Consider the following 13,168-nt stretch of genomic DNA (forward strand, 5'->3'; position numbering starts at 1 on the left):
ATTGATGTTTCTTCACAAAAACACCAATGACGAGGTCAAGAATTATAGATATATGCCATTTCCATGCACAGAACACGTAATAATCAAAATTTTCTTTTGCCTAAAGCATCCACTAACCCTTATCTTAAAAAAGGTACACTTTACACATCATGGATCCATTACATGTTACCACGTAAAGAAACATCTTTTCTAAAATATCTTTACACAGACTCAGGAAAACAGTAGCGGTCAGCGGATCTGAATATATTCAAACATGCTGTAATGTTACCATCCACTCATAATTATTAATTAATTCATAGAGTTTAACAATAAAAGTCTGGCTAGGTAATAGCCATTTGCAAATGGTGGGCCAGTGGGGTTATTTTCCTCGAGATATTAGTGTTAGAAATGTACCCATATTTGTATAAGACTATTATAAGTTATGATATGTATTTCGGCCTATGATTTGCATGTCGGCCTATGTCTTGCAGGTATTGGATCTTTCCCATATATTATATATTTTACTATATATTCACAATACATTGAAGATGATCATTATGGGAATTATTCATATTATCATTCACTACAAGAAAAATGTTAATCAATGATGAAAAAATGTGGTCACTAACTGTAGAGGAATGGTCACTAAAATTATTTAGTGACTAAAAAATTGGTGGTCACTTTTCATCACTATAGGTCCGTCACTAATCTTATTTGCGACCAAACTATATACATGATCACGAAAAAGTGACTAAAATATAGTGGTTATTATATTTGTGACCATTCATTCCGTCATTAAAAACAGTCACTAATCAATGAAAGTTGTCACTGTTTTACCCAATTAGTGATCATTAAAAGTTGTCACTGATTTACCCAATTAGTGACCACAGAAAGTAGTCGCTGTTTTATCCATTTAGTGATAGTAATAAGTCACTGCAAAGTTTTCATGGACTTTTCAAATTGGGTTTGTATATGTGTGCGAAAGGTAGAAAATACGAGAAAGACTTGGTCTTTGGTTTTGATGGGGAAAGTCCATATGATATGAGAGAAATCATCCAAAAGGAAATTGTAGTATTTGTGACCTAATTGAGAGGTCACTGGGGAGGGTCCAAAGGTCTGAATGTAGGATATCAAACGGAGATAGAGTAAGAGTTAGATAAATTGAATGGTAAGCGATAATGTTTTCGGAATGACAATTAATAGAATGTTTAGCACTAGAATTTAAAATATAGTTTGAAAGAAAATAAAAAACAATAGCATGACTGTCCATGTCGATTGTGTCATATGGTGGGCGAGACAGTGTGGAGAGCAACTTCTTGATTGATGGTAGATGGTGTGAAAGGATAGAGCTCTTCGAAACTATTGCATCGAGTGATATGATCGCCCTTTATGACGTCCTTTACAGAAAAACCATACTAGTCAAATTCTATGGAGACATTATTATCACGGGAAAACTTGAGAACAAAAACCAAATTTTTGATAATGGATGGAGCATGATAAATTTGGTTGAGATTGAAATTTCGGTTGTGAAAAGAAGCGATGAAATTGCCATGACTAAATATTAGAATACGTTTTCCATTTCCTACAAGAATATAATTGGGTTTGCTTAAACAAAATAGTTTGAAAATGTTACTGGTGTCAGGTGTCAAGTGTCAAATGTCAAGTATCATGTGTCATGTTTCATGTGTCATGTGTCATGTGAGAAGTTGATCCCGTGTCTAAGTACCAAGAGTTGTCTCGTCGTTGAAGTTACATTGTGTGAAATGATTGATCCAGTTTAGTATGTGGCATGGGTTTTCCATAGGCAGAAGAAGTGTCAGACGCAATGTGGTCTGTGGTCCTGGACTTGAGGCTGCTAGGCTCGAGGAGTGGGTTGAGGGTCATAGTGACCGGGTAGAAAGGAGGCGTTATTGGATAGGGCATGGTGGGCTTGCCCACCGAGGTTGCACCTAGAGGTACTACTGAAATGCATGGTGCCATGTTGACTGAGGTGGAGGAGATTGCACAAGTTACCATGGAAGATAAGAGCTACCACTGTTTCTTCCGTCATGTCGTCCTCTGCAAACTCGACTACGTTTATTTTGGCCACTGCCAGTTCATCCTCCATGGTAGCCTCCCCGAGAATTGGATGAATTTTTTTTTCTCGTGGAGTATCAGTGAAATGAGTTGAAAGAGCCTATGGAGAATGATTGTCTTGATTTTGTCGTTTGGTCTCTTCTAATTGAAGTAGTGAACTGGCTTTGTTGAAGCGAATAGAGCGCCAGACTAGATCAAGTTGGCAATGGTGTCATATTCTCCCTTATTGAGACGAACAACTAGTTGGAAAAACATTTTGGTTTCAAAGATTGAGTTTCCTACATTTTTCAATTGTTCCTCAAGATACATTGCACGTATAGTATTGTTATCTTGGAAGACTCCAGCGAGACAGTTCCACTGTTCTTAGCACTGGTTTGATGATGGTTTGTACCAGATCTAAAGTTCAGATAATCCTTTCAGCTTCTTATACCTTTCTATTGGCATATAAAAGGAATCAAATACTCAAATCATCCTAAACCAACCAAAATTCGAATTCGGCAGATTAGCTAACATCTTTATTAATAAGAATGTTTAACACTATAAATAAAAGTAAGTTGCTATATATATATATATATATATATATATATATATATATATATATATATATATATATATATATATATATATATATATATATATATATATATATATATATATATAGACTAAACTGCAAATTTGGTCCTTGTGGTTATCAAAAAAATGTGGATACAGTCCAAAATCTTTTCAACTTGCACCATCGGTCCAAAATCAGATTTTTTTTGTGGATATGATCCCTGTCAAACTTAAAATGACGATTCTACCCTTTTAATTTCTTTTTTACATTTTTTTTTTATGTTTTAGCCTTTATTTTAATATTTTGATAATTAAAAAAAATAAGAAAAACCCACCCTACCCCCATTTTACCGAACCCCGGTTCCCTCTCTCTATCACTATCTCACATATACACACAACTCCTATTCATCATCATCTCCAAACCCACACCCCCTGTTTTCCCTCCTATTGGAAATGTTCCCTATATTTCACACTAAACCTAGGTACATCTTTCCTTCCCTAAACTGTCAATCTCTCCTGTATCGTGACCCACCTCCAAACCCTTTTTCTCCTCTCCTTTTTGCTGATGCATCAAAGATTGAAAGGAAAGAGTGACAAGCGATTGAATGAGGCAAGGGATATAGATAAAGTGATGGAAAATGATGGAAGGCGACAGCTATGATGCTGCTTCCAGAGATACAGAGGAACAAAGGCAAAGAGGATGCCATTGACGGAGGCAATCGTGGCCGGAGAAAAGGGTGACGACGGTGTTCAAGCCTGGACATAACACATGTCTCTCGTCCAAAACAGAAATTGACCTTCTTACTCTCGTTCTTTTCTCTTAAAACCGGTTCACACTTAATCGGTACCCCTCCAAGTAGGCCTGGCAATCGTGTCGTGTTCGTGTTGGCGTGTCGCGGGTTGGCAGGTCAAAATATGTCAACCCAAACACGACCCATTTAAATATACAGGTCACAGGTTGACGGGTCACGGGTTGGCGGGTTTGGAACATAAACCCATATATGACCCCGCCAACCCATTTATTTATACGGGTTCACAGGTTGACGGGTTCATGGGTCAGATTTGGGTTCGTGGGTTCGAATTTTAGACATTTAAGTCTTAAACATCCAAACGAAAATTAAAAACATTCATTGAAACATGTTACAGACTTAGCCTTATATGTTACGACTTACGACCTTAGACCATCCACCACGAGTCAAAATGTCAAAACAGTCAAATGGTCTATGAATCAATGGTATCTATTATATAATACTTATTAAATATTAATACTTGATACATATATACATTTAAATGTAAAATAATTTTTTTTATTAAGAATATAAACAGGTTGGCGGGTCAACCCGTTTATTTTTTGAGAAACCTAGATATGACCCGTTTAATAAACGGGTTGACAGGTTGGCGGGTTGAAAAACTCAACCCAAACTCATTTATTTCGTATCGTGTCGCGGGTCGTGTTGCAGGTCGTTTCAAGAATTGGCATCCCTACCTCCAAGAAACACAACCCCCCTTTTCTTCCTCAAAATGCGATTCTGCACTAGGTTCGTTCCTTCTTGTCTAAAAATCGATTACACGAAAACAAACGCAACCTCTATCGGCGTTCCTTTTCCCTACTCAAAAATTGATTAGTAGCCTTCCTTCTTTTCTAGATCGATTAATCTCCAGATTTTTTCTTTTTCCCTCCTTGGTTCGATCAAACTGATTTCTAGTTGTTAACAGAGACATAAGGTGGCTGATAGTGGATGTATTGGTTATGTTTTTGTGCGTTATAGGGGCGATAAAAAGGTGACATAAGGGTGGGTGGTTGTGGTTAAGGTTAGGCTATAATAGTGGGATTACAAGTTAAGGTTGAAGATGGGTGAAAGAGGCGAAGGTCAATGGTTGTATTCTTGGGTGTCTCCGGTGGTGACCGGTGGCTAATTTGGGGTATGGTAGTGATGGGTGGTTTTTGACTTTGGATTTAGAGAAGGGATGAGGTTGTGAAGGGAGTGGTAGAAGCTTCATCCATGGAGAAAGAGAGAGGGGGGGGGGGGGTGGGATGGCGTAGGTAGGTATTTTTTTTTAATTATTTTGGTATTAGGAAAACATTAAAAAATGTAAAAAAAAACAAATTAAAAGGGTATAATCGTCATTTTAATTTTGACAGGGACTGTATCCACAAAAAAGATTTGATTTTGGACCGATAATGCAAGTTGAAAAGATTTTGGACTATATCCACATTTTTTTGATAACCACATGGACCAAATTTGCAGATTAGTCTATATATATATATATATATATATATATATATATATATATATATATATATATATATATATATATATATATATATATATAGAGAGAGAGAGAGAGAGAGAGAGAGAGAGAGAGCTACGTTCAAATGTGGATTGACATATATTGTGAGGTTGTGTGGATAATGCTATTCTGTGAGAATGACAAAGAAAAAATGTTGTTTGATAATATGAATACGTTCAATCTTACATAACTATTGTCATTAACATGCATTCTCACTAATTAAATCGTCGATAAGGTTTCTATAGACCTATTATTATTATTCTAATTCTGTCATAATGTTGTCAGAATGTTTATTGAGTTGTATTCTGTCAGAATGAAAATGAGTGAAAAACGATGTTTAGGAACCAAAAATGAATAAGAATTAGTGAGAATGCATCGAAATGATGATATATTTGTAAGGCTTAACGTATTCGCATTACTAAACAACTTATTCTCTTAGTAATTCTCATAGAATAGCACTGTCCACATGTCCGCACAATAATTGTCCATCCACATTATAATCTGGCCCTATATATATATATATATATATATATATATATATATATATATATATATATATATATATATATATATATATATAGAAGTCTTTCCTGGTAAGAATATAGAAAAACACAGCATACTTTCACCATTTTATTAGTTAAGCCACTAATTTTTTTTTGTGTGTGTGAATTTAGTAACTAGTTTCTTGAGCATGCCTGCTTGTTTTTGGCACATACAAATCCTGTTGCAGTGGTTTAATCTTATATCTTAAAGAAGATATTGATTCAATTCTCTAAGGTAGAGTGTTCGACACATGGAAAAGTTACCCCCACAAGGTCAACAAATGGTAGTGTACAAAAGAAATCTCAGAAAATGCAAGTTTGGATGCATTGAGATTGACCACCTCTTTAATACAAGAGTTGCTTACACAAAGCTGTGGTAAGAACAAAACTCCTAGATTTTACATGGTCTACTTTTCTTAATTTCACTCAGAAGCATTACAAAACATATTTTTTGATAGGGTATAATCACTATAACTGATTTTCAATAGTAGCTTATGCCGAGAGTTATGTGGGTGGACTTGGGCTTTAGTTGTAAGTTTGTTGGGTATTGTTCCTGAAACTCAGATGCACACTTGTGATGACAAGTTAACTTTTATATTAGATTTTTCTGCATTTTTTTTAAATGGATTTTAAATGTTTTTTTTTTTAAATCTGCATTATTTACAGCCTGATTAATGACGAAATTTGTCAAAAATTTGTTTGAAAATCTATCACTAAATGATGTTTGTTGGAAAGTTGTCTCAAACATGTTGGTAGGAAATAGTTGGGAAAAATAAAAAAATAAAAGTCAAGAAAATTGTCCAAATGCCTTTTCTATTGGAACTAACTCAAATATAACTTATAGGCATATACCAGAACAAAATTGTAACTTAACAATCACAAGCCTAGATCAGAAATGGGTCACGGTAGCCCAACTCGAGTTACCACATTAAGTGACTGTCTTGAGATGAAGTTAGTCACGTGTTTTGTTTAACCCACAAGTTATTTTCCATTTGTTAGTTTTTGTATTGTCTTTTTACTTATTAGTTGAAGCTGTCAAGTTAGTTTTATTTTGATTTCCACAAGTTTAGGAAACGTGGTTAGTGGGTATTTTCTTTTGGCGTATATGTACAGAGAAAAAAAGGAATGAAACAGTTTTTTTGAGTTCCTAAAATTTATTTGCTTTCTCTGTACTTTCATGGAGGAATCAAGGTCCATGCTATTCTAATTCGTGACAGGTGGTTAGCAGGTGAACTTGGGCAGCTAAAACGGAAGTCTCGTGGTGTAACTGTATCGAGCAATTCAGGTTTAGTTTTCAACCTGTTATAACTTGTTGTGTTGGATATTTTTGATCCTGATTCATAGCCTGTTGCTTTCATATTGGTATCAAAGCATGGATACCCGAAGCATAAGCGAGATGAAGAAGCTAATTGCTGATGCTCTTGAGAATGACCGAAAAGAAAGAGAACATCAGATGAACGCATTGCAAGACCAGGTGCAAGAACTTATCGTTTCCCAAAATCATCGATTAGAAGAAGAGATTAATTCAGGAGGTACTGGCGGTTCGTTTGCTCGTGGCGACAAGGAGAAATCATGTACTCGTTTAACTGACATCAAAGTCGATATTCCAGAGTATGATGGGAAGATGGATCCTGATGAATTTCTCGATTGGATGCGAACGGTGGAACGGGTGTTTGATTACAAGCAATTGACAGAGGCTCACAAGGTGAAAATCGTAGCCCTCAAGTTTCACAAATACGCTTCAACCTGGTGGTCCAATGTTTGTTTACAACGTGAACGCTCTGGGAAAGACAAGATTCAAACATGGTTTAAGATGAAAAAGAAACTAAAAGAAAAGTTCCTTCCATCTTATTATATTCAACAAAGTTTCGGCCAACTACACTCCTTGAAGCAAGGCACGAGTACTGTTGAGGAATACTCGCGTGAATTTGAGTATCTGTTAATGAAGTGCGATGTACCAGAGGATGACCCCCAGACTTTGGTGCGTTATTTGGGAGGTCTAGAATCTCGGGTTGCTCAAGTTGTTGAACTACACCCATATCAAACCCTAGCTGACCTCACTTTATTGGCCCACAAAGTAGATGTACAACAACGTGGTAAAGGAAAATATGAGTCCAATTGTTTTTCTCTTAAGCCCAATTTAACCTCAAAATCCAACTCTAACTTTAAGCCCACCCCACCTATGACTCACAAAACACCTTCCATTCCAAACACCAATTTCGAACCTTAAAAAGCTCCACGCCGATGTTTCCGATGTCAAGGCTTAGGGCACATCGCGTCTGAATGCCCAAACAAACGAGTAATTTCGTTAGCCGATTTCGAATCAGCAGGAGGTTTTGAAGCTGAATCCAGTGAAACCATCATTCCTGAACACTTGATTGAAGATGAAGTCGAAGTAACTGGTCCGGATGACGGACCATGTCTTGTAGTTCGTCGAGCCCTCAGCACGACTACAGCTTCAGGTACGGAATTACAACGTGAAGAAATTTTTCATACTCGATGTACGATTGATCAAAAGGTGTGCTCGGTGATAATTGATGGGGGTAGCTGATGTTGCTTCTCAGACTTTGATTACAAAATTAAACCTCAACACACAGCCTCACCCTTCTCCTTATGTTATTCAATGGCTTAATCAGGGAAAAGGGATACGTGTATCTCACCGCCTTCTATTATCTTTTAGCATCGGTAAATCGTATGCAGACGAAATTTGGTGTGATATTATACCAATGGATGCGTGTCATGTGCTATTAGGGCGTCCTTGGCAATACGACAGACGCGTAATTCACGATAGGTATTTCAACACCTACTCTTTTTATCAAAACAACCGCAAAATTGTTCTCACGCCCATCACACCAAATTCAACCTCCTCAAAAACCACGACCACCTTGAGTACAATTCTCCAATATGAGTATCATGAATATGCGTCTTTTAAAGACCATCTCCTGTTGGGACTTGACGAAAAAGAAAAGCAACCTCAACCTCTGCTGTCCCCTGTTATACAGACTTTATTGAAGGCCTATGCACAAGTTTTTCCCAATGAAATTCCCATGGGACTCCCACCTCCATGATCTATTCAACACAAAATCGACCTTATACCGGGGTTTGTGTTACCCAACAAACCCGCATACAGAACCAATCCCAAAGAAACCATTGAAATCCGAAAACAATTTGACAAGTTACTTGAGAAAGGACTAATTCGTGAATCTCTTAGCCCTTGTGCAGTGCCTACTTTACTTATACCCAAAAAGAACGGAGAATGGAGGATGTGTATGGATAGCCGATCCATAAACAAGATCACCATCAAGTATCGTTTTCCTATTCCGAGGCTTAACGATTTACTGGATGAGCTTCATGGCTCAACCGTGTTTTCTAAAGTAGACTTGCGGAGTGGCTATCATCAAATCAGAATCTATGAAGGGGATGAGTGGAAAACGGCCTTCAAGACCAAAGAAGGGTTATACGAGTGGTTAGTTATGCCGTTTGGACTGTCCAATGCGCCAAGTACTTTCATGAGGCTGATGAATCACGTTCTAAAACCATTTCTGGGGCATTTTATTGTTGTGTATTTCGATGACATACTTGTGTACAGCCAGAGTATGGAAGATCATCAGACTCATCTTGTTCAACTATTCCAGGTCCTTGATCAAGAAAAGTTGTATGGAAACTTGGAAAAATGCGAGTTTTTCATGAAACAAGTCCATTTTCTTGGTTATCTAGTTACTGACCAAGGAATACAAGTAGATGAGAAGAAAGTTCAAGCAATCCGCGACTGGCCCGTCCCGCAATCCATCCAACAAGTTTGAGTTTTCATGGTCTCGCCTCCTTTTACCGGCGTTTTATCAAAAACTTCAGCACAATCGTCTCTCCAATGACTAAAATTACCAGATTCAAAATATTCAAGTGGACACCTCAAGCTCAACGAGCTTTTGATGAGCTTAAACTACAGCTATCGTCTACTCCAGTGTTAGCGTTACCATGTTTTCAGGAGATGTTTGAAGTCGAGTGTGACGCGTCTGGTGTCGGCATAGGCGGGCTTCTGTCCCAACAAACCCGTCCCGTTGCTTATTTCAGCGAAAAGTTTAATGATGCAAAAAGGCGATACTCAACTTACGATAAGGAATTTTATGCAATTGTTCGGGCCTTGGATCATTGGCAACACTATTTGATTTCTAAAGAATTCATTCTACATTCTGACCATGAGGCATTAAAGTACATCCAAGGCCAGCATAAACTTCAGCCACGACATGCTAAATGGGTCGAATTCCTTCAGGCGTTCACATTCACAATTAAACACAAGGCAGGGAAGTTAAATAGAGGTGTTGATGCTTTATCTCGTAAATATTCCCTATTGAATTCGCTTCAACCTACAGTTTTGGGACTCGATTTTTTACAGTGTGCATACCCAACAGACCCTGATTTTGGGGAGATATATCACACTTGTTGCAACCATGCTAAAGGCGAATTTCACATCTTTAATGGGTTTCTTTTTAAAAGACAGCGGCTATGTGTTCCTCGCCACAGTGTGCGGTTGGTTATCCTACAGGAAGCACATAAAGGTGGCTTGGCTGGTCACTTTGGAGTTGACAAAACACTTCATATTGAGCGGCACCAGTTTTTTTGGCCACAAATGAATAAAGATGTGGGTCATTACATTCGACGATGTCTTCAATGTCATCAAGCCAAAAGTTAGTCATCTCCACATGGCTTATACCTGCCACTACCAGTCCCTGTTGCTCCTTGGGAGGATGTGAGTATAGATTTCATTACCGGGTTGCCCCGTACCCGGCAGCACAAGGATTCCATAATGGCTGTCGTCGACCGATTTTCTAAAATGGCACACTTTGTAGCGTGTCATACCACCTATGATGCTGTCAAGATCACGACATTATACTTCAAGGAGATAGTTCGACTTCATGGGATTCCGAAAACCATGGTTAGTGATAGAGATGCTAAGTTCTTGAGCCATTTCTTGCTGACTCTATGGCGGAAATTGGGAAGGAAACTCAAATTTAGCACCGCTAGCCATCCTCAAACAGATGGTCAGACAGAAGTTACTAATCGCACACTTGGGGTCGTTACTCCGTTCACTTATCACCACTAACCTGAAAGAATGGGAGGACTTGGTACCCCGCACTGAGTTTGCATACAACAGGGCTCCTAGCATGACTATAGGCCGTAGCCCTTTTGAGGTTGTTTATGGGTTGAATCCATCCACACCCCTTGATTTAGCTGTCCTTGACACGACCACTAAGTTCAGTAAAGAAGCAAGTGATGCAGCAACTGATATCAAGACAATTCATCAACATGTTCATGATAAAATTACCAAGTCAAATGAACTGGTTAAATATCGTCGGGACAAGGGACGAAAACATGTGCTTTTTAAACCAGGTGATCTTGTTTGGTTACACTTTCGAAAAGAGAGATTCCCTTCCAAAAGGCGTTCCAAATTAAGTCCACGTGCCGATGGCCCTTTTAAAGTTCTCAGCAAAGTCAATGACAATGCCTATGAAATTGACTTATCGGGAAATGCCTATGCATCTGCTACCATTAATGTCGCTGATCTCCAACCTTACTACGATCCTGATGAAGACCTTCCAAGTTTGAGGTCAAACTTTTTCGCAGTCGGGGAGGATGATAGGCATATACCGGACCAAAATTGCAACTTAACAGTCACAAGCCCAGATTAGAAATGGGTCACGGTAGCCCAACTCGAGTTACCACATTAAGTGACTGTCTTGAGATGAAGTTAGCCACGTGTTTTGTTTAACCCACAAGTTATTTTCCATTTGTTAGTTTTTGTATTGTCTTTTAACTTTTTATTTGAAGCTGTCAAGTTAGTTTTATTTTGATTTCCACAAGTTTAGGAAACGTGGTTAGTGGGTATTTTCTTTTGGCGTATATGTACAGAGAAAAATAGGAATGAAACAGTTTTTTTGAGTTCCTGAAATTTATTTGCTTTCTCTGTACTTTCATGGAGGAATCAAGGTCCATGCTATTCTAATTCGTGACAGGTGGTTAGAAGGTGAACTTGGGCAGCTAAATCGGAAGTCTCGTGGTGTAACTGTATCGAGTAATTCAGGTTTAGTTTTCAACCTGTTATAACTTGTTGTGTTGGGTATTTTCGATCCTGATTCATAGCCTGTTGCTATCAATAACATTAGGCAAACTTGCCACCACATAAAAAGCATTTAACATTTTTAGAAAATTAAAACAAAGAAACATAGGCACTTTCACAAAATAAAAATTAAAAAACTTAGGCAAACTTGACACCACATAAAACGCATTTAACATTTCCAGAGAACAAAAACAAAAAAAAGTACGTGCTTCATTATAAGGTCCCATCGGTCCATGAACTTTTAGACGATCGAGTTGCTCCGTCTACTCCACTTTAACTCCACTTTATTTTATGTTCAAGGCTTTGTTTACCACATGAAACGAAACTTGAAAATTTGATCAAGCATTGTAATTTTCCTCTAAGTTTCACAGTTTCTTGCCCATGCAATAACCCACAAAATTGAAGAAAGCAAGTCTCCATCGGTTCTTAAGCACCAGAATTGCGACAATTCCCATAAACCCGGTTGTAAAACCACCTGTTGCACCATAAATCCCTATCTTCCAGAGAATCACCGTCTTCATCTTCCTCACCACTTCTTCCAATTTCTGGGACATCCACAAAGCTCATTATTGCCAACGCATATGGATGGATCAATAAGCTTCTGGAGCTGACTTCCTGTTGGAATTCTTCCGGATAAGTTATTGTGTGACAAATTTAGATGGCTAAGAAACGTCCATGCCGACAGGCTTTGTGGGATCATCCATGAAAGATGGTTTATGGAAAGATCAAGAGACATTAACGATTTCATATCACCAATTCTTTCCGGAATATATATGGTCGGTGAGTTGATTGTTTGACAAGTTAAGACCAAGCAATCCCGAAAGAAGTACCAACTCCTTGGGTCTTTCCACCACCAGTTTATTGCCGGAAAGGTCCATGTTGACATCGTTGAATACTCTAGCACAACTCCTTTCATAACCTGGGTCAAACTCAGATTGAATGAGTCTGATAAAGAAATACAGCTGTCGCCTCCTGTGATCATTCCACTTAAGTTCTGGAAACAGCGAGGGATGGTTCCTGTTAATTTGTTTTCTCCAAGATCCATGATTTGGAGTTTAGAGCATTCACACAACTCTACAAGAATTGGACCTGTGAAGCTGTTTTTATGTAGCCTGAGTACAACAAGCTTCTTCATATTTTCACCAATCCATTTTGGTACACTTCCGGAGAATCTGTTTTCACCCAAATCCAACAAAGCTAAATTTGTGCAATTTGCTAGAGTTTTCGGAAATTCGCCTTGGAAACTATTGTTGTTTAGAGCTAGCCATTCTAGTGAAGAACCAAGATTGCCCAGAGAGCTTGGAATGACACCCGAGAGCCGGTTGAAACTTAAAATCAAAACATATAGCTTTCCGATATTTCCAAGGCAATCTGGAAAAGTTCCGGATAGCATATTTCTAGAGAGATCGAGAATAGCTAACTTTGTAATATTACACAATGATTTTGGAATCGATCCATTAAAAAGGTTGTTCCTAAGAAGTAACAATCTTGACTGTCCATGGTAAGTTATCGTTAAATACTGGATTGTTTGGTTAGATGGAAGGTTTGTCAATAGACCGTTAAGAAAGTTATCGGAGAGATCAAGTGTCATCATGATTGGAAACTGGCTAAG

General features: G+C 38.0%; 1 protein-coding gene across 1 annotated transcript; it reads left to right on the top strand.

Moving 5' to 3' along the window:
* Positions 1–7,978: 7,978 nt before the first annotated feature.
* On the top strand, positions 7,979–8,509 carry LOC145050186 (uncharacterized). The gene has a single exon (XM_078998477.1). The coding sequence runs from the start codon at positions 7,979–7,981 to the stop codon at positions 8,507–8,509; it is 531 nt and encodes a 176-aa protein (XP_078854603.1).
* Positions 8,510–13,168: the final 4,659 nt, after the last annotated feature.

The sequence above is a fragment of the Lactuca serriola genome, chromosome 5 (genome assembly GCF_051521515.1).
Source record: "Lactuca serriola cultivar US96UC23 chromosome 5, Lser_US96UC23_V15, whole genome shotgun sequence".
Taxonomy (NCBI): domain Eukaryota; kingdom Viridiplantae; phylum Streptophyta; class Magnoliopsida; order Asterales; family Asteraceae; genus Lactuca; species Lactuca serriola.

Bases quoted from the DNA above. Each gene is read 5' to 3' on its own strand.
- LOC145050186 (XM_078998477.1), top strand. From the start codon at position 7,979: ATGGGGGTAGCTGATGTTGCTTCTCAGACTTTGATTACAAAATTAAAC.